Here is a 20,235-nt window from a genome sequence, read left to right as displayed (position 1 = left end):
CACCATCACTTCCATCAGAAATGAGGCGAAGACCACTGGTCATTGGAGTGTTGCAGGAGCGGGCAAACTGCATCTTTGCTTTACCAAGGAGTTCCTTGATGTATTTGGATTGGCACAGAAGAAGGCCATCATCAGTTTTGAGCACCTGAATTCCCAGAAAGAAATCCAACTGACCAAGATCTTTCATGGAAAACATGGTACCAAAACGACGAATCATGGCCTCCACCTCCGCAGCATCACTACCCGTAACCAAGATGTCATCGACATAGACAAGGATGAACATCTTTGAGGTAGCTGAAGACTTGATAAACAGGGATGTGTCATTTTTTGAAGCCACAAAGCCCAATGTAGTCAAAGCCTCGGTGAGCTTGCCAAACCAAGCACGAGGTGCTTGCTTTAAACCATATAGCGCTTTCTTCAATCTACACACACGAGTGGGATAGTTTGGATCAGTGAATCCCTTTGGCTGCACCATATATACTTCTTCGGTCAAGTCACCATTTAGGAATGCGTTGTTCACATCCAGTTGACGAATCGGCCAGGAAAGCGACAAGGCCAAGGAGATCAACATCCTAATGGTAACAGGCTTAGCAACCGGAGAAAACGTTTCATTATAGTCAAACCCGGCAGTTTGACTATAACCTTGAGCGACAAGTCTCGCTTTATGCCTGTGTAGAGTCCCATCAGCATTATATTTCAATTTGAAGATCCACTTACTCCCAATAGCCTGCCGATTGGGAGGTAGATCTGTCAAATACCATGTCTCGTTCCTCATCAGGGCAAGATACTCATCCATCATAGCAGCGCTCCAATCCCCAGACAGCAGTGCTTCACTGACGGAGGTTGGTTCCACGGAGGCACTATAGACACGGGGCTTAAACACCCCATTCTTCGCGCGAGTGACCATGGAGTGAGTATTGCCGACAACAACATCAAGAGGAGGAGCAGACTGAGCAGCACCAGGAGGCGCAGCCCGGTGCACCACTGACTGCACACCTGCCACGTTAGGTGATGATAATAAATGGGAACTTGATTGCACACATTGGTCATTTGACGATGAGGAAACAATGGGTATGACCAGAGAAGGACGAGAATCTGAAATGGAACTAGGAACACACGGAGACGATTTTGGCTGAAACAGAGTGGGATAGGGAAAGAGTTTTTCATCAAAAATAACATCACGAGAGATATAGACTCTACCCGTCCCATCTATGCATTTGTATCCCTTATGACTAGGACTGATGCCAAGAAAAACACACAGAGTGGACCTGAAATTCAACTTGTGAGGGTTGTAGGGCCTGATATTTGGATAACACGCACACCCGAAAACCCGGAGATGATTATACTGAGGTAGCTGATTAAACAACATGAAGTATGGAGTTGAATTTTTTAGTGTAGGAGTCGGTAGACGATTGTAGAGAAACACAGCAGATTGAAAAGCATCATCCCAATATTTAAAAGGCAAATTTGCTTGTGCAAGAAGAGTGAGCCCATTCTCTACAATTTGTCTATGCCTACGCTCTACAAGACCATTTTGTTGGTGAGTGTGAGGACATGGTTTTCTATGAATTATTCCCAAGCTCTCAAGAAATTTCGTAAATGGTCTAAACTCTCCACCCCAATCAGACTGAATGCACTTAATTTTGTGAGAAAATTGTAGTTCAACATGAGCTTTAAAGTTTTTGAGAACAGAAAACGCCTCTGACTTATGTTTGAGCATATATATCCAAATGTATTTAGTGAAAGCATCTACAAAGGTAATGTAGTATCTGAATCCATTCCGAGATTGAATAGGAGATGGTCCCCATAAATCAGTGACTACAAGCTCAAAGGGTGAGGTATACACAGTCTCAGAAGCTGGGAAGGGAAATTTATGTATCTTGCCATAGCAACAAGCAGAACATGTGTCCATTTCAGATTTATTCAATGAAACAGGAATTTTGCACTGGGATAAAACACTTTGAACAACCTTAGAGGATGGATGTCCAAGTCTATTGTGCCAAAGTTGGAATATCTCAGATTTTGGAACACACGCAGAAATAAAAGTACTACAATTAGACAGAGACTTTGTACACAACTCTGAGACCTGATTACTAGACTTAGGCTGAGAGTCTAGACACACTTGATCCTTGTCAAACACGTACAAGCCATCCCTAAGCACTCCCTCCAAAAGAGTAGTCCTGGAAATCTGATCCTTGACACAACAACGAGAGGAATGGAATTCAAAAAACACATTATTATCCAGGCAGAATTTGGAGACACTCATGAGATTTTTTGTAATTTTAGGGACATGAAGTAAGGATTTAAGGTTTAACTTATGACTGGAAAAAGGAGACTGAAAAGATGATTGACCAATATGTTTAATCAGTAATCCCTTACCATCACCAACATGGAGCTGTTCTGAGCCGTGATATTCAGACTTTAGATCCAAATTCTGCAGCTCCGATGTCACATGATTTGTAGCCCCTGAGTCTGGATACCAGTCAGAATCCGGAGTGTACCACGACTGATCTTGACTGTACCAACTCTGACTTTGAACGTCCTGAGGCATGACAGTGGTCTGAGCAACGTTTCCTTGAACAGCACCAGACGATTGGCCCTGACGTCCGGTATTTTGCAGTTGATTTGGACCTTTGAACGATTCATCGAATCTGTAGAAGCATCCAAGAGCCAGATGACCTAGCTTTCCACACACTTGGCACTGAGGTCTATTGGATTGAAAACCACGCGGTGTGAAACCACGACCACGACCACGATTCGAGCCACGACTGAATCCAGCACCTCTGAAATTGCTGTGATTGTAATTTTGATAGCCGCCATTGTAGGACTGACCTCCGCCGCCACTGAAGTGTTGTCTCTGACTGTGATAGCTTCCTGAACTCCCTCCTCGTCGTTCATTGTTGGAGTTCATGACAGTGTAGTGAGCAGACAGAGACGAAGAATTCTTTTGGTGAGATAGATCTAGGTCAGCATTCTTCTTCTCAATTCGAGCTTCTTGAGAGAGGAGAAGCGCTTCGATCTGATCAACGGTGAACTCTTCAGTCCTGGTGAGTGAGGAGATGATGAGATTTTCGTATTCTTCTGGCAATCCTTCACAGATAGCTTCCACATGATCTTTCGCCGTGAAGGTTTCCCCAACCAGAAGAAGCAGATCTACGAGATTCCTGATTTTCAACAGGTAATCGTTCATTGTGATGTCAATCTTCTTCGTGTTCCTCAGCTGAGTTTTGAACTGAGAAACTTTCGCTCTGATCTGCTGAGCGAAATACACCTCCAGAGTTTTCCAGATCTGAGCCGCTGTGTCGCAACTCACCATTCGAGATAGAATTGCTTCGGTCATGGAAGAGAGGAGCCACGAGACCAACAGTTGATCTTGCCTCTCCCATAGACGAAACGCCGGATTTATCGTCATCAGTTCTTCATCTCCAAGTTCAGCAAACTTCGCCGGAATTTCACCGGTGCCTAAGAGAAAATCTTGTAAATCGTGTCCTCTAACAGTAGAGAGAACCTGTTTCCTCCATATCAGAAAGTTGTTGAGATCAAGCTTCATTCCGATTGAATTGTTGAAAACAATCGGAGTCGCTCTTGCTGTTGTAGATCCAGCTGTGTCCTCCATTGAAGTCGTCGATGTGGTCGCCATGATCGATCTTCAATTCTTCCGAAGCCGGAATTGAGGCTCTGATACCATACTGAAGTTTGAGAGAGAACGAAAGAAGTGTTTGGATTCAAAGAACTGAATTGAATCAAAATACAGAGAGAGTCAGGCTTATATACTTGAGCCTTTAACAGTAGAAATAAAGTGCCACGCAGGACACACTACTAAACCAAAATACACCAGTAAGATAGCAGGAAACATCCACGTCACTTAATAGCCTTAATACATGTTTGTCTAAGACCAATGTTGTAACTTGTGGTAAACATATTAGTGTTCTGTATTCAATTCAAACAATGGATAAAAAATAGGAATTACTGATACTCTCATATTAGATCAGTGTACTGTTTATTTGTACAAGTTTTTTTGTTCTGTCTCTTTGAAGTCAGCACGACAGACAAAGGAGTTCTTTTTTGTTTGTAGAAGAATGATCTAATATCAGTTGACAGATAGCCGTTAGATGACTAGAACTAAGATAACTTGTTGTACACGTCATCGGTTGCAACTTAGTTATTTTAGGTTGGTTTGTAATATAAAGGCATTAGATAAGGTTTTGCAGAGTGAGTTAGTCTGAAAACATTTGGGAAACGCTTGAGAGAAGAATCATTGCAAGGGAAATATTCTTGGTGAGTGTTTGTGAGGTGTTTGAGAAAAAGACAGAGAGAAACCTTGTTCATCTGTTGTATCTTGAATAAGAGAAAGAATCAGAAGTGCTGGGTGTCTTTATGATCGAACCAGGGTAAAACGTGTGTGTCTTGTGCATTGTTGCTCTTTCTTGTTCATATAGGTTAGAAAATCTTTTCTTACATTGCAAGTCTAGTGAGATAGAAACTGCCAAGTTACTACATCGTTCATGCCACGGAGTTGGCAAAAAGCAACGTTTGTTGAAGCATTTTTCGAAGTCTTGAGCTTGTTGTGCACACAAAAATATAGAGATACCAAATGCGTGCTCAATATAGTTTGTGGTTTTTCTCTGTTGCAGTGTGTCTCTTGTACTCTATTGTGTTCTTCTCTATGAGGGATTTTTTTTTCCTGTCACACTCACAGTTCTTTAGTGAGTAGCTGTGAATAAGCATCCATTGGTCGCTGAGATTTTGCAAAATAGATATCGGTCAATTATCGACAGTCAACTTATTAATCTTTGGCCCTGGTCGACTATGAAAACTGGTAGAGAAATTCAGAATTAATAAATATAAAAACGACAGAATTAATTAACACGGAAACCTTCATTAAGAAGGCCTCCTATTTCATTATTAACGATTGCTAAAGTCATCGTAAAAGTCAACGGTAACGTGTCATATTACTTGACTTGACTCGGTGTTGCAAATGCATTCAAGGCAATGTTGATGAAAAAGTAACCGTTTTGGTATGGTTTCAAACTTGAGACTCAATCTTCATTGTTAGTATGGTCTGAGACTGATGAGAAATATACTTTTGGTTATTGCCATAAACAGAAGTACAATAAGAGACTTTTCTTTAAGAGACAGCCTAAACGGTCATAAATAAAATTAAATAGAAATCAAAGCTTACTTTGACAAGAGCCAACAACACATCAGCTCACTGCGTAGAATTTTCTTGCTAAAAACCAAGCTCTACGCTTTGAACAGTCAACAAAGACTAAATACATTGTCTTGTCATTGAATTAGTACTTTGCTTTCTCAGCCCATTTTTCCATTCTCTGCAATATATAGTTTGAACCGTAACGTGTTTGAGTAAAATTGGACCAAGTGGCTCATCAACTCGGAACCATTCGAACTTGGAAAGAGACTCTTATGATGCAAAGTAGGAGGAAAAACAAACCCGTCTCTGTGTTGACTAGGAATCTTCAATATCAGTTTCCAATATAAATAAACACATTGTGTGTGCGTGTATTATCATGAGAAATATAGCTATGGCAACAATGAAGAAGGTTGTGAGCCCTAGAATTTTAATGTTTTTTGTGGTGTTCTTCAAAGGAATACAAATATGTATTTGTACAAACTCATCAACCTTGGGGTTTATAGAGGGCCAGAGCCAAACTCCGCTGAAGCTCAAACAGAGTTTCAAAGATCCTTCAAACCGGTTAGTCTCGTTCTCTTATAATTAGGAGCACCAAAAAGACATTATCGTTTCTTTGGAATAATCTCAACCGTAGAAAAGAGGTTCTATTAAGAGACTGGTAGGGGAATTATGAAAACTTGACAGTGTAACATTATTTTGCTCATTTATATCTTAATTTGGATTGACAAAAGTTGCGTCAGACAAGTGTAGCAAAATTAAAAAAAAATTATCATTTCTCAAACACGTTTTAATAAGCCTAAGCAATTATGCATATAATATGTAAAACAATAACAAATAATTGTACTAAGCTATTGTAGAGTTTTTAAACTTCGTAGATGCCTTAGGTTTATGATCTCCAACGTCTCAAGTTTTTTGCACAAAAAATGGATTTTGAATGTGATTCTTGGATTTTTGTAAGTGAAAATTGAGGAAAGTGGGTGTAAAAATGGAGTTAAAAAAAATAGGTATTGACATGAATCTCATTTATTAAGTTAAAAAGAAGATCCCTTTGATCATTACAAAATCGTTCCAGCAATTTTGACATCATTATAAGTAATATTATATTTATTGAGTTTTTATATAACTATATATTTAGAGGAAAAATTATACAATATTGTCATTTGAAACTAAATGATTAACAAAATATTCAAAATTTCAAATTTTTAGCAAAATAGCTAAAATTACGTTGTCAAATTTTTTTTTTACAACAAGATTAAAATTTTTTACGATTATTTATAAAAAATTTATCACTTTTAAAAAAAATTAATCTTAGGGTCAAAAAAAGTTTTGAAATCTAATTATGGCACATTTTAGCTATTTCACTAATTTTTTTTTACAAACTTTGACTATTTCATAAATTCATTAGGTTAAGTTAGCTATTTAGCTTAATTACCCAAAGAGCCCTTTTTTATTGAATCATAAGAGGATCCCATTCTTCCATTCTAATAGTCCATGTTTATTCGAGTTCATGTTCTTCATTGTTTAAATTACTTAAAAAGTTTGAGGATTCTTAAACTATAAAACTGATATTATTCAACAAAAAAATTATAAAAAGATTATTGGTTATGTTTACTCGGGCTCTCTAGATATATAGCCATATGAAGATTCAATTTTTACATTATAATCAACCTTTGGTAAATTTTAAGTAAATAACCACGAGGTTCTATTAATAAAGCTAAAAAACGTTTATAATTGTAAATAATCGTTAATAAATCATATCACACACTCCAATGATATATATGAAAGGTAGAAATGCTAAAATGATTCAAAGTTCAAACGATGTCACATTATCATAATGGCTATTTACTTAATATTTTGCAAAAAAAATTGACTATTTCGCAAAGTGAAATTTGTTGTAACTAGTCAAGTTTGTCATTCTTATTGGGGGAATAGCCAAAGTTTCATTTTTATTAAGCAAATAGTCCATAATTTCGGCTCAGACCATAACACCCTTGATAAATTCGCGAATAGGTTAATTTAATTAACCTACTGGAATGAGTTAGGTTAATTAATTAACTTATTGATTGAATATTAGTTTAAGTTCTGATTTTTTTTTAGTAAAGTTAATTTACTAAATGATTGAATTCGGAATTAGGTTAATTAATTGAATGTTTTGAATATCAATTGACTATTAAGTTATGATTTTTGTAAATTTTTTGTGAATTTCAAATCCTTCACGAATCAGTTAATTAATTAACCTAACTCACTCCAGTAGGTTAATTAAATTAACCGATTCGCGAATTTACAAAGTGCCTCTCCTCAATCCCCTCCATCGCCGGCGATTTCCTCTCCGCCGCCGATTCCTCTCCCCCCGCCGATTTTCGAGTCAATCTGAACCGTCGATTGTCCGAGCATCGCCGCCGCTGGAGCTCGACGGAATCGACGCCGTCCATGGCGGATCTTGACAGCGTCTATGGCGGATCTCGCCGGCGACGTTAGAGATCAGCAACGAGGATGGACGACGATTGGCGACGACGCGGCGGCGTGAAGTGGATCGGTGGCGTGAAATGGACGAAGATGAGAACGAGTTTAGGTTTAGGTTTTAGGAAAATTGAGTTTTGCTCTTATATATGAAGGTAATTTAGGTAGTGAAATATTAATTGGGCTATTCACTTAATTTATTCAAATTTGGGATATTCTCCTAATATTGGTGGGTTGATTGGGCTAGTATGCTCACTCTCCTTTTCGCAAATCTCCAAATTTTGGTGGCTTAGTTATTTATAAATTAAAAGAAAAATACAGGAACCAAATTCTATTACATTTTCGTTTCAAACAAAAACAAATTATATCACTAAAATAAGTTAGTGAAGAAAATAATGAACCAACAAAATCAGTCAGTGAAAAGAATAAAATTAAAAAATTAAAAATTAAAAATTTCAATGAGAATATAGTAAAATGGTAATACATAGCCAAAAAATTATAACATAGGTGATAATTAGTTTGGTCCACACGGCAGGGTTCAATCCCCGCGGCAGTAAATGCCCTCAAAAATAAAATTTGTAATATAGTAGCTGTCTAATTATTAATAAAATTAACATCTTCAGGAGGTGCATCGAAGGAGAGCGAGAAGCTCTGATGAAGCTGAAAAGAAGTTTCGAACGCTCTTCAAACCGACTGGCCAATTGGAGCAGAGAAGATTGCTGTGAGTGGAGAGGCGTGAGTTGCAATGCCAGTACTGGCCATGTCGTCAAGCTCGATCTCAGCGCCCCATCTTACAAGGAGAAATTATTGACGACCAAGGTTGATTATGGTTTAAAGGAGTTGAAACATTTGGAGTACTTGGACCTGAGTGGAAACGACTTCAACCGAAGTCGTATTCCCGACTTCTTTGGCTCCTTCAAGAATCTCAAGTATCTCAATCTCTCTGATACAGAGTTCGGAGGAAAGATTCCCCACCAATTAGGTAACCTTACCAACTTGCAAGTTCTCGATCTTAGTGGCTTGTATGATTTACACGCAAAGAATCTCCGATGGGTCTCGAATCTTTCATCTTTGCGATACTTTGACATGAGCCATGTTAACTTGGGCGAGGCATTTGATCTGATGCACGTGCTCCGTGACCTTCCAGCTCTTCTGCACTTGAGCTTACAAGGTTGTCAAATTCAAAACATTCATTTCGGTACTAGTTCCATGAATTCCACATTCCTTTCAAGCATCCAATCCCTAGATCTTTCATCCAATATGCTCTCCGGACCGATTCCTTTCGCTCTCAACAACATGACCTCCCTTAGATCTCTTGATATCTCATCCAACGAGTTCAATTCTAGTGTTCCTCTTTCGTTGGTTAGTTTGAAGACGCTAGTGAATCTTGACATTTCTAGGAACAACTTTGACGTGCTTCAAGGTGGACTATCAATTGCTTGTTCCTTAAAGTCGTTGGATTTTTCATTCAACAACTTGAGTGGTAATCAGTTCTTGAATAGCAACACGAGTATACCGAGATGTGCCAACGGGTACGATTTGGAGTTTTTGTCTTTAGAATCTAATCAAATTGGTGGGAACATTCCAGATTGGTTTGGTCAGCTGACGAATATGAGGTATCTTAGTCTTGAAGAAAATTCATTGTCTGGTTCAATTCCATTGTCTTTTGGTAAACTATCAAAGTTAAGGGAATTATATTTTTCAGATAATCAATTGAGTGATTCAATTCCGCATTTAATAGGGAATCTTCGTGCCTTAGAGTTTCTAGATCTTTCACATAATCAATTGAGTGGACATGTTCCAGAGAGCGTAGGGCAGCTTGTAAACCTACAGAGTTTGGATATTTCTTTTAATTCCTTGGAAGGAGTTTTCTCGGAGCGTCACCTAGCTAAGCTTTCGAGATTATCAATCATAGACATTGGCTCAAACCATCTGAAATGCAACTTCAAATCTGATTGGATTCCTCCTTTTAGTCTTTCACATTTAAGCATGTCATCGTGTGTGGTTGGGTCTCGGTTTCCTCCGTGGATTCAGACACAACAAGCACTCCAAACTCTTGATTTGTCGAATTCTAATATCTCTGGAGCTTTACCAACTTGGCCCCCTCTCACGCTTAGTCTTTCCTATTTGGATATGTCCGACAACCAAATCACTGGAAATCCCTTAGCAAATATTGTCAGGAACCTTCCAATGATGAGTACGCTCGTTCTCAGAAACAACTTGATAAGTGGTTCACTCCCAAGATTACTATACATGCAAAGTTTGAAATATCTAGATCTTTCAGAGAATGAGTTATCTGGTGAAATACCGCATTTTCCGGGGCTAATGCAACATTTACTTGTAATCGATCTGTCCTCGAACAAACTTTCGGGGAATGCTGTAAATTCATTTGGAAGACTCCGGAATCTGAGAAGGTTACATCTCAACAAAAACAACTTCCAAGGGGAGCTTCAGGAAAGCGTCATGAATAGCCCCTACTTGGAAATCATGGATCTTGGTGAGAACAACTTTTCAGGGCTGATACCAACTTGGATTGGAAAAAGCTGTACTTCGCTGCAGATTCTGAGGCTTCGGAAGAATATGTTTAATGGAACAATTCCTCGACAAATATGTAATCTTAATCGCTTACAGGTCTTGGATCTTGCTGAGAATAATCTAATCGGTGAAATCCCTCGTTGCCTTGGAAATCTCACTGCAATGACTACTGCTCTGCTACCTGATCCAATTTATATAAACACCTATGAACGGAAAAAGCCACCTATTACTCGTGACGACGATCCAGGCTGGAGTAGAGAGAGGCTTCCGGTGGTCACAAAAGGATCAGATCGTGAGTTCACAAAATTGCAGCTCAAACTTATTGACATAATGGATCTTTCGAGTAACAATCTAACCGGAGTTATTCCCGATGAGCTTTGCTCTCTCTTCGGATTACGCAGTCTGAACTTGTCTAACAATCAATTGCTAAGCAAAATACCAAACCAGATCGGAGACCTGAAGTCGTTGGAGTCTCTAGACCTTTCGAACAACCGATTGTTTGGTCCGATTCCACAGAACTTGTCGTCTTTGGATTCCATAAGCCACCTCAACTTGTCAAACAACGACTTGTCGGGGAAAATTCCAGAAGGCAATCAGCTTCAAACTCTCACTGATCCATCAATATATGCTGGCAACTCTAAACTCTGCGGAGATCCACTGCCGAAATGTGGCGACTCAGTCCCACCTCCAATCAGTTCTGGGCATGAAAAGACAGATCACAGAGACGACAAGAAGAAGGAAAAGATATTGTTTTGGTTCGTTGTGACGACTGGATATGCGTTGGGTTTATGGGGAGTTATTGGGACTCTGATTTTCAAGAAGAATTGGAGAATCGCTTACTTCCGGTTCGTTGACGACAAAAAAGAATGGATGCTTGCGATGATTGCGATCAAAGTAGCAAGGCTGAAGCAGAGAATGCAGAGGACTTGATCAATAAGTAAGACTTCTTTCCTGAGTTTATCGATTTTTTTTTCTGGTTATATTATCTGCTGTGAGCCATTTTCTAGTTTTTGAAAATTCGTGGAACAATATCCTCTGTAGTATCTGATCAGTTCTCTTTTTTCCCCTCTTGAGTATCTCAATTATATTATTTCACATGACTCCAGTATTGAACATTTTATTTTTTGCTTCAGTTTAATTTTAGGTTTGATATTTTAATTGCGACTTCCACTCAATAGAATTTCAATGTGAAAAAAATTATGCTTACCAAAAAAATGTGTTCGAGTTATAGACTGATTGAGAATCTGATACCAGATTACTGTAATTTAAGTTACTAAAGTTTTTTTTTTCTCTCTCTTCAAGTCAGCACGACTCGTCAGACAAAGAAGGTTGGATCGGTCCAAGTCTGAAGAACTTATTCTAAAGTATTTTTTTCAAGACTTTGATGAACTTTATTGAGTTTGTTGTATACAATATTATAGAGAGAAGAAATAATGTATGTGTGGTTTTTCTATGTTGCATTCTGTCTAAAAATGTACTTTCATTGAAAAGAGAGAGAGGAACGGTAGAGGCATTGATACGAAGGCATCGTCACCATCGACCACACCATAAAATCAAGGGAAATGATTTTTGGCACAACTCACGAGTGGGAACGATCCACTCAGAAGTTGACACGTGTCCACCAACTGCCACGTGTCAACTTCTGAGTGGATCGTTCCCACTCGTGAGTTGTGCCAAATAGCATTACTCTAAAATCAAGGGTCCAGTGGTCATTTCTAAATAATCAATATTTTGTTAATTTTTTATAAATAACCACGTAAATCTATTTACGCAGAGTAAATTTCTAATAAATATGTGTAAAAAATGTTGGCTAAAATGCAAATGTTTATGTTTTTGTTGTTTATATCACTAAATATTTGTAAACCAATTACTTCCTTCCACAATTATAGTAATTAATGTTGGGAAAAGTCGTACAAAATAGACATTTGAAACTTATTGATTAGCAAGATAGCCAAAGTTTCAATTTTTTAAGTAAAGTAGCCAAATTTACGTTTTTCAAATTTTTTTTGACAGCCAAGATTAAATTTTTTTACGATTATTATAAATAGTTTATCACTTTCAACAAATTAATCTTGGAGTAAAAAAAAATTTTAAATCAGATTACTGCATATTTTGACTATTTCACTAAATTAAGACAAACCAGACTATTTTGCAAACTCAAAACTTTAAATTGGCTATTTAGCTACATAGATATTTTCGTACGTAAGTGCACGTAGTCGCTCAAGTAATAAGTTCGTAAGTACGAGTCGATCCAACGAGAACTAATTTTAACCGAATAATTAAACCAACTAGCCACGAATTGAACTCAAGATTTCAAAGGAAATTATTAACTCAAATTGCATAAATAAATAAAAACAATAAATAAATATGGATGAACGGGTGAGTACAAGGCAAGAGCAACGGCTTCACAAAACTCTCTTATGGTCGGGATTATTACAACTACGCACGATATTTCAGTTCAGTCTCTCCATTAATCACATTCTCGTAATATTATCGTTAAATCTCTCTCGAGCATCTAACAACCTATGTCAATATCGGGTTTTTATCTCTCGATCTCAAATCCTAAAAATACGACAAACATTACAATTAGGAGCCTGCACACGACTCCGTAGCAGCTTAACTATCTCTAATCTTAGGAATGTATTACGGTGAAATAGTTCTTATGCACCATTATTTATTCTCTCTCGGGCAACTAAAAAATCCTAGAAAACATGTATAAGGTCGCGAATCTCACAAAAGCATTAAGTACGGAATTAAATCAAGTGATAGAGAAGATGAACATGGAAATACTTCAATCAATAAATAAATTCACTGCCATATTCAAGATGCTAAGCCATCACCTTCTCGGGGATTAGTTCATGACGAGAGAGTAACAGAAACACAAAATAAATAAAACCAAACCATAAAAGCCAAATTAAAACAAATAAACATAAACAGGCGTTCTAGAGATAAATTAAGACAAGAAGATGAAACTCTGAATTGTGGTGGTGCTGATGACGATGATCGGTGGTGGTGAACGAGTCTTCTTCTCTGTTTCACTTTCTCTCTCAATGAGCCAAACAGAAAAACAAAAACTAAAATAAAATCTAACTTATGTTTTTAGATGTTCTATCTAGTGTATTTAGGATTTTTGGTGATTTTTGAAGCTATTCGAGCTTTTAGATCTAATCAAAAGGTCAAAAACTCGTCAAAATTGGAAAATAGCATCTTGGGGGCTTAAAACACACAAAATCGACATGAAACGCACAATTGGAATGGGCGGTGCGCAGATGGGTGCGTGTTCCGCGCAGAGTGTTTTGTCTCGTGTCTTAGGTGCAGATGCTTAAAATGGTCATAATTTTTTGCTCTGGTGTCCGATTCTCGCAAATAAATATGCGTTGTAAAACTAAGAGAAAGCTCAATGCAATGGTAGGAAGAGTTTACCCATAAAGCTTTATACAGAATCTCAAAATCATGCAGAATAAGACTCCATGTTTCTTGTTCCGCTCTAACTTGTTCAAAAAGTCTTCAAATCACTTCAAAATTGCTTCATAACGTTACGTGATAAACTACTAACCTCCCTAAATTGACATCTCAAACCTATAAATTACTACAAAAAAAAACACATCAAACACATTAAAAATACTAGAGAACGTGTGAGATGAGCCGAGAAATAAGAGTTTAACACGTATAAAATGCGTTTATCAACTAATTATTCGTTAAGTAATTTTTCAAAATTTGAAATTATTTCAAATGTATTTCCTCATTATTCACATTTTTTCTAACTCTTTTTTCATTTTATATTTCCTGGTTTTTGCAAAATGTAGAATTTTATATTTTCCCTGGTAAGTCGTCCGTTTATTTATGTTAATATGAAGATACGTTTTGACCTTTTTTTTTAGATTTATAAACAACTAGCCTACTTATAGAGGGGACTTTTAAATTATAGTCCAACTATCTATTTATTTAGGGAAATAGCCCATATTTCTCATACTTCCAAAATCGCTCTTGGTTTCATAAAACTTCGTTTTTATTTGTTTGTTAATTCTAGATTTTTTCCAGTTATTCATCATCGGATTTGAATCATGTAATCGTTCGCTAAATCGGAGACATGTATTTTGTTTTTTCGAATGGTAAATAATATTTACTATCGGATAGCCCGATTGTAAATATTATTTACCATTAAAATTATCTTGCGATTTGCAACCAGGATATTCGACAACTCATTTGGAATAGTAGGATCATCGATTTCGTAGATGTTCTTCTATTGTTCTTATATTATGTGCTCGTTTAGGTTAGTCATTTAATCCTTCTTAGTTTATGTTTGTCTAGTGTAGGTGTTTAGGTTCTTTAGTTTCTTACAATTTCGTTCTTATTTGGTTGTTAATTCCAAATTTTTTCCAGTTATTCATCATCATATTTGAATCATGGAATCGTTCGTCAAATCGGAGACAAGTATTTTGTTTTTTCGAATGGTAAATAATATTTACTATCGGATGGTCCGATAGTAAATATTATTTACCATTCGAAAAAGCATATTTTATAGGTAATCTAACAGAGAATTGATCGGAGATGCGGGGGAGGGTTTCGATTATGGTGTTCTATGGGTTAATCGAATTGGAAATAATTTATACTTACCATTTTTTCCAAGTCTGAGAACGGAGACGCTTCGTCGGTTTCGGAAGTGGCAAAATCAGAAAATTGGTGGCAGAAAAGGAGGTCGGACGTAATATCGGATGATTGAGGGATTCGAAATCGACGGAGAGTTCGGAGGCAATATCGGAGGATTGAAGGATTTGGAGTCGGATCCGAAAATTTTGGTGTGTATTTGATGAGGGGTAAAATAGGAATATAATATTGTTTGATAGTGGATTGGGCTAGTTACCTAATTTAAGTGATAATTGGGCTATAATTTTAAAAGAGGTGGTCAATTTGAGCTAGATACCTAATCGGCTTTTTTTTTTTTTTTGCTGGAAAGAAACGTTTTCTCATTAGTTATTGAGTCACCGACTAGATTTTCAACTCTCATATACATTACAGTCTTGTGGGGTTACATTAAGAGCATATATACATTAAAGTGAACACTGTCTTGCCAACATTGTGCATGACATCAACTTTAATTATATTTATTTTAAAAAGTAGGAGGAAGAGCCAGACTTGTCCTCGTTATTAAAGTTTACAGCTAATCGTTGTCGCAAGGATAAACTCCAAAACATTAGGTAAATCGCAAGATATTCATAAACAAAAGTATTTATATACAAAAAAATAAAAAATAAAAAAGTTTACATGTATACTTTAAAATAATTAAAATCACATATAAATTACCAATCCACCAAGACCAAATATTTCAATTGAATTCAAAATCAAGTCGACATAAAAAAAAAAAAACAAAAAAACAACAACAACAACAACTCAGAATCAATCAAATCATCAAAATAATAATCGATAATTCGGATTAAATTCAAAATGAACTCAATATAAATCAAAATCAGCTAAAAACTATTAAATACCATCTTAAAATCAATTGGTGTCAAGTGGAAAGACTCAATTGATTTATAAACACATGTTCAGTCATACACATAATCAATGTGGAACTATCTCACTTCACTACTCCCTCTCACATGTAGCGTGACCAGGCCGAATAACAATCTCTCTCACGTTTTCAAGTTGTGTGAATGAACAAGATTCTGAACAAGACATATTCATTGTGAATGAACAAGACTCTGAACAAGACATATTCAAGTTGTCTCGTATCCGCGGCGCGTAGTGATGCTTAAAATGGCCATGATATTTTGCTCCGGTAACTGATTCTTACAAATAAATATGCATTGGAAAGCTAAGAGAAAACTATATCCAATGGTGGGAAGAGTTCATCCATGATACTTGATAGATAATCTCAAAATCATGTAGAATAAGATTTCGTGTTTCTTATTCCGCTCTAACTTGTTCGAAAAATCTTCTAATCACCTCAAAATTGTTCCATAACGTCACGTGATGATTTACTAAACTCTTTAACACCCAATTGACCTCTCGAACCTATAAATCACTAAAAGAACACATCAAACACACTAAAATCACTCGAGAATGAGTGAGATAAGTCGGAAAATAAGAGTTTATCGCGTATAAAACACGCTTATCAACTAATTGTTTGTTAAGTAATTTTTCAAAATTTGAAATTATTTTAAATGTATTTCCTCATTATTCATGTTTTTCTTCCCTTTTTTTCTCTTTTTTTATTTTCTATTTTCTGGTTTTTGCAAAATTTAAAATTTTATATTTTCGTTGGTTGATCAATGTCGTCAGTTTATGTCTGTTAATATGGTATACATAATTTTTAGGAAATTTATCTGCTTGCATAATGTTCTTTATTTACTAAAATAATCATCATTTGAAATCGGCTACAAATAAGCCATCATGTTTTTTTGTCATTGCACTATTCATTATTTACCGAAATTAATCATGATAAACTTTTATAAACAGATAAAACGAGCTACAAAAAATTTCGCTTTTTTCAATATCATCATTTGAAGAAGAATATGGGAAGGCTTCGATTTCAGAAGACCAAAACAACAGAAAATGAAGCCAGCCTTGTAATTATTTTTTTTAAGAAACGTTTTGACCTTTTTTACTGGAAAGAAACGTTTTGTCATTAGTTATTGAGTCACCAACTAGATTTGTAACTCATATGCATTAAAGGCAGACTTGTGGGGTACATTAAAGGCATATACATTAAAGTGAATAGTGTCTTGCCAACACTATGCATGACTAATGTTTTGGGGACGTTACTTGAGGCTCATCAACTTTAATTATATTTATTTTAAAAAGTAGGTGAATGCTCATTAACTAGTCCTCGTATATTACATCTCACACCTTCACTTTATTGGTATATGACATATCGATCATGGTTTGTATACGGCAATATATCGAATAAAGTTTACAGCTAATCGTTATCGCAAGGATAAACTCCAAAACATTAGTAAATCGCAAGATATTATTCATAAACAAAAATATTTATAAAAAAAAAAAAAAAAAAAGTTTCCACGCATACGTTAAAATAACTAAAATCACATATAAATGACCAATCCACCAAGTAAACCAAATATTTCGGATTGAATTCAAAATCAAGTCGACATAGACAAAAAAAAAAAATCAAATTAATCAACTAAATCATCAAAATAATAATCTATAATTCGGATTAAATTCAAAATCAACTCCATATAAACCAAAATCAAACTAAAAACAACCAAATACAATCAGAATAAACCAAATCTAACTTTAAAAAAAAAAAAAAAAAAAAAAAAAAAAAAAAAAAAAAAAGACTAAAAAGTTATGGAGTATGATAGCAGATCGGAGAAGAAAAATGATCGAAGGTGATGAAAAGCTCGCAGTAAGCACAAAAAGCTCGGTATTTGAGATAAACAACGAGATATTTGCAAAACCGAAAAAGTGTGGTAAACGCGGAATGTGAAACTCTACTTTGGTCGGAGTGGTATATATTTGGGAATTACATCAAATTAAAATATAAGTAGAATTCAGCTTTTAATTTATAGCTAGAATAGATAATTCATGAAGATTGATATTAAAGATTCAAAGAGAAAATTGAAATTCAAATAATAATTCGATAATGAGAAAGTACAGAATATGAGTATATAACTTTAATACACTCAATAAAAGAAATTATTAGAATAATAATAAAATTAATATACTATGTTAATAATTCAAATGTCACTTTGTTACAAAAAGACATTTGAACTAAAGTGACTAATGTGATCCAAAGTAGGAAAGAAAAAAAAGTAGCAGGGACCCAACTAGTCCGTTGACTAGTCAATCATCATTATTGGTCACTAATATAGTTCCCACTAAGGTCTGAGTTTGATCAGAAGTAGAGCTGTGAGTTGTGACAATGGTGAAAAAAATTGTGAGCCCTGGAATTTTACTCTTTGCTGTGTTGTTGATCAAAGGAATACAATTATGCGCTTGCACAAACTCAACCTTAGGCTGGATAGAAGGCCAGAAACTCGAACAGAGTTTCAAAGATCCTTCAAATCGGTTAGTTTCACTCTTATATATAGGCAGCAAAACATTAAATCTATTTTATCTGAATTTGGATTGACAAAGCGTAATATTATATACTGTCTTAATTTGGTGTTTAAGGATAAATCCATATAAATATATATATATATATATATATATATATATATATATATATTCGTTTTTAATATAACGTTCATTTAACACTAAATTTTACGTACTTTAGTTTTCATAGACTCTACTTGATTCAGTTTGAGGTTATGCATCATTGTTCAAGAGACTGTTTGTATTGAAATACTTCTTTTTAAAGATACCTCGTACTGAATTCAATTCTTTTTATATATCCAATGATTTATATTTAAAACGTTATTAAATTACATATACGGATATACCTAACAATAAGTACAGAAATGGGCATTTATGGGTGAAAATAGATCAATTCCGTTTAGTTTGACCCCTCTATTACTAGGGATGGAGCCAAAAATGTAGACTAGGGGAGCTATAAGAAAATTTTCAAAAGGGCTAATTTTCTAAATTTTTAAGGCAAAATAAAAAAGAAGAATTTTCAAAAGGAAATATTATACAAAATAACTATTTGAAACTAAATAGACAAAATTTTAAATTTTCATTAAAATAGTCAAAATTACGTTTACAAAAGTTTTTTGACACAAAGATCAACATTTTTAACAATTATTATAAGCAATTTATACTTTCAAAAAAAATTAATTTTGTGGTAAATAAAAATTTGAAACTAATTATTGCATATTTTAGTTACTTCACTAATTTTAAGTAAATTTTGACTATTTTACAAATTTATTGCTTTAAATTTGCTATTACCAAAATCACACTTTTAAAAATAGCAAAAAAGTATAAAAAAAATTGTAAATATTCGAGTACTTGGTTCTATAAAATCTAAATCTAGTTTTCCCGAGATAAATAAGCTATTTAATTATCTACATTATAGCTATGTATAAATAAATTATCGTGGTTCTAGGAGAGCCACTTCGACATTCATTGTAAAGCTTTAAAATACGGTAAAAATAAATACTTAAAAAAAATATGCCCCAAGATCATAGACATGGTAATTGAACTCAGAGTGCCCCCCCACTAAGTCAGCACACCCATTTACATTGTGTTGGCTTATCAATAATATATAATTTAGTTCGATTCAGTTTAATTATAACTGAAAATAAATTAAAAAAAAACCAATAACCACACTGGTACCAACTTAGTTAACCGAACAAAAAATTTATTTGTTGATGCGAATTTTATCGAATCTAAGAGCCTCTTCTGTCCTAAAATAATGACCCTTTTTTTAACGGTTTGGTTACGCTAAACCGATTTTCTACTAAGTTTTGTACAACCCTAATGGCAATGTGTTTGGTTTATTACCATAATCATAAACCAATTCTGTTCGGGTCACTAAACTTCAACAACATTAATAATTGGGATTAGAATGAATATGGAAGTTTTATGCTAATATGGTAGCCGTCTAATATAATAGCTCCATTCAGAAATATGCTGATATGGCGTGGTCAAATTTTAAGATATGGTGTCGCCTGTAAGTGTGTGTGTGTGTGTGTTTTTTTTTTTTTTTAGGAAAATGTCGTCTGTAAGAGACTCCTTTTAAGTGAGGTCTAGTTTAAAATTACAACTTATGCTCGCTTTATTTTTTCACTCCCTTTTCTATATTCTCTTCATATCCTCCCTTGAAAGACTAAGTTTAAGTTTAGGTTTAAGCTTTAAGCTTTATGTCTGTGAATGAGAACAAGTATTATGCAGAAAATGCGTATCCAGATGTATCGAAGATGAGCGAAAGGCTCTGATGAAGGTAAACCGGAGTTTCGCTGACCGTACGGACCGACTGATCAGTTGGAGCGGTGAAGATTGCTGTGAGTGGAGAGGCGTGACCTGTAGTGCCGATACTAATCATGTTGTCGAGCTCGATCTCAGTGGAAGCAATGAGAATTTATTATTCGCGGTCGAGGTTGATCCTGGTTTTGGGGAGTTGAGGCATTTGGAGTCCTTGGATCTGAGTGGAAACGACTTCAACAGAGCTCGGATTCCCGACTTCTTTG

The 20,235-nt window shown here is 35.4% G+C and overlaps 2 protein-coding genes across 2 annotated transcripts in view; both read left to right on the top strand.

The window, feature by feature from the left end:
- The window catches only part of LOC149380116 (uncharacterized), a 44,979-nt gene that overhangs the window by 22,452 nt on the left and 2,292 nt on the right, over nucleotides 1-20,235 (top strand). The window lies entirely within an intron of this gene.
- On the top strand, nucleotides 5,539-11,091 carry LOC149380117 (receptor-like protein EIX2). The gene is made up of 2 exons (XM_089603433.1): nucleotides 5,539-5,713; nucleotides 8,236-11,091. The coding sequence occupies exons 1-2, from the start codon at nucleotides 5,544-5,546 to the stop codon at nucleotides 11,075-11,077; spliced, it is 3,012 nt and encodes a 1,003-aa protein (XP_089459559.1). The 5' UTR covers nucleotides 5,539-5,543; the 3' UTR covers nucleotides 11,078-11,091.

The sequence above is a fragment of the Urtica dioica genome, chromosome 12 (assembly GCF_054948205.1).
Source record: "Urtica dioica subsp. dioica isolate 48M chromosome 12, U.dioica_male_clone48M_v1_H2, whole genome shotgun sequence".
NCBI lineage: Eukaryota > Viridiplantae > Streptophyta > Magnoliopsida > Rosales > Urticaceae > Urtica > Urtica dioica.
Note: the sequence above shows the minus strand (reverse complement) of the source record. Positions and strands in the feature narration are given on the sequence as shown.

Bases quoted from the DNA above. Each gene is read 5' to 3' on its own strand.
- LOC149380117 (XM_089603433.1), top strand. From the start codon at position 5,544: ATGGCAACAATGAAGAAGGTTGTGAGCCCTAGAATTTTAATGTTTTTT. The intron at 5,714-8,235 runs GTTAGTCTCGTT...TAACATCTTCAG, and splicing joins TTCAAAGATCCTTCAAACCG to GAGGTGCATCGAAGGAGAGC.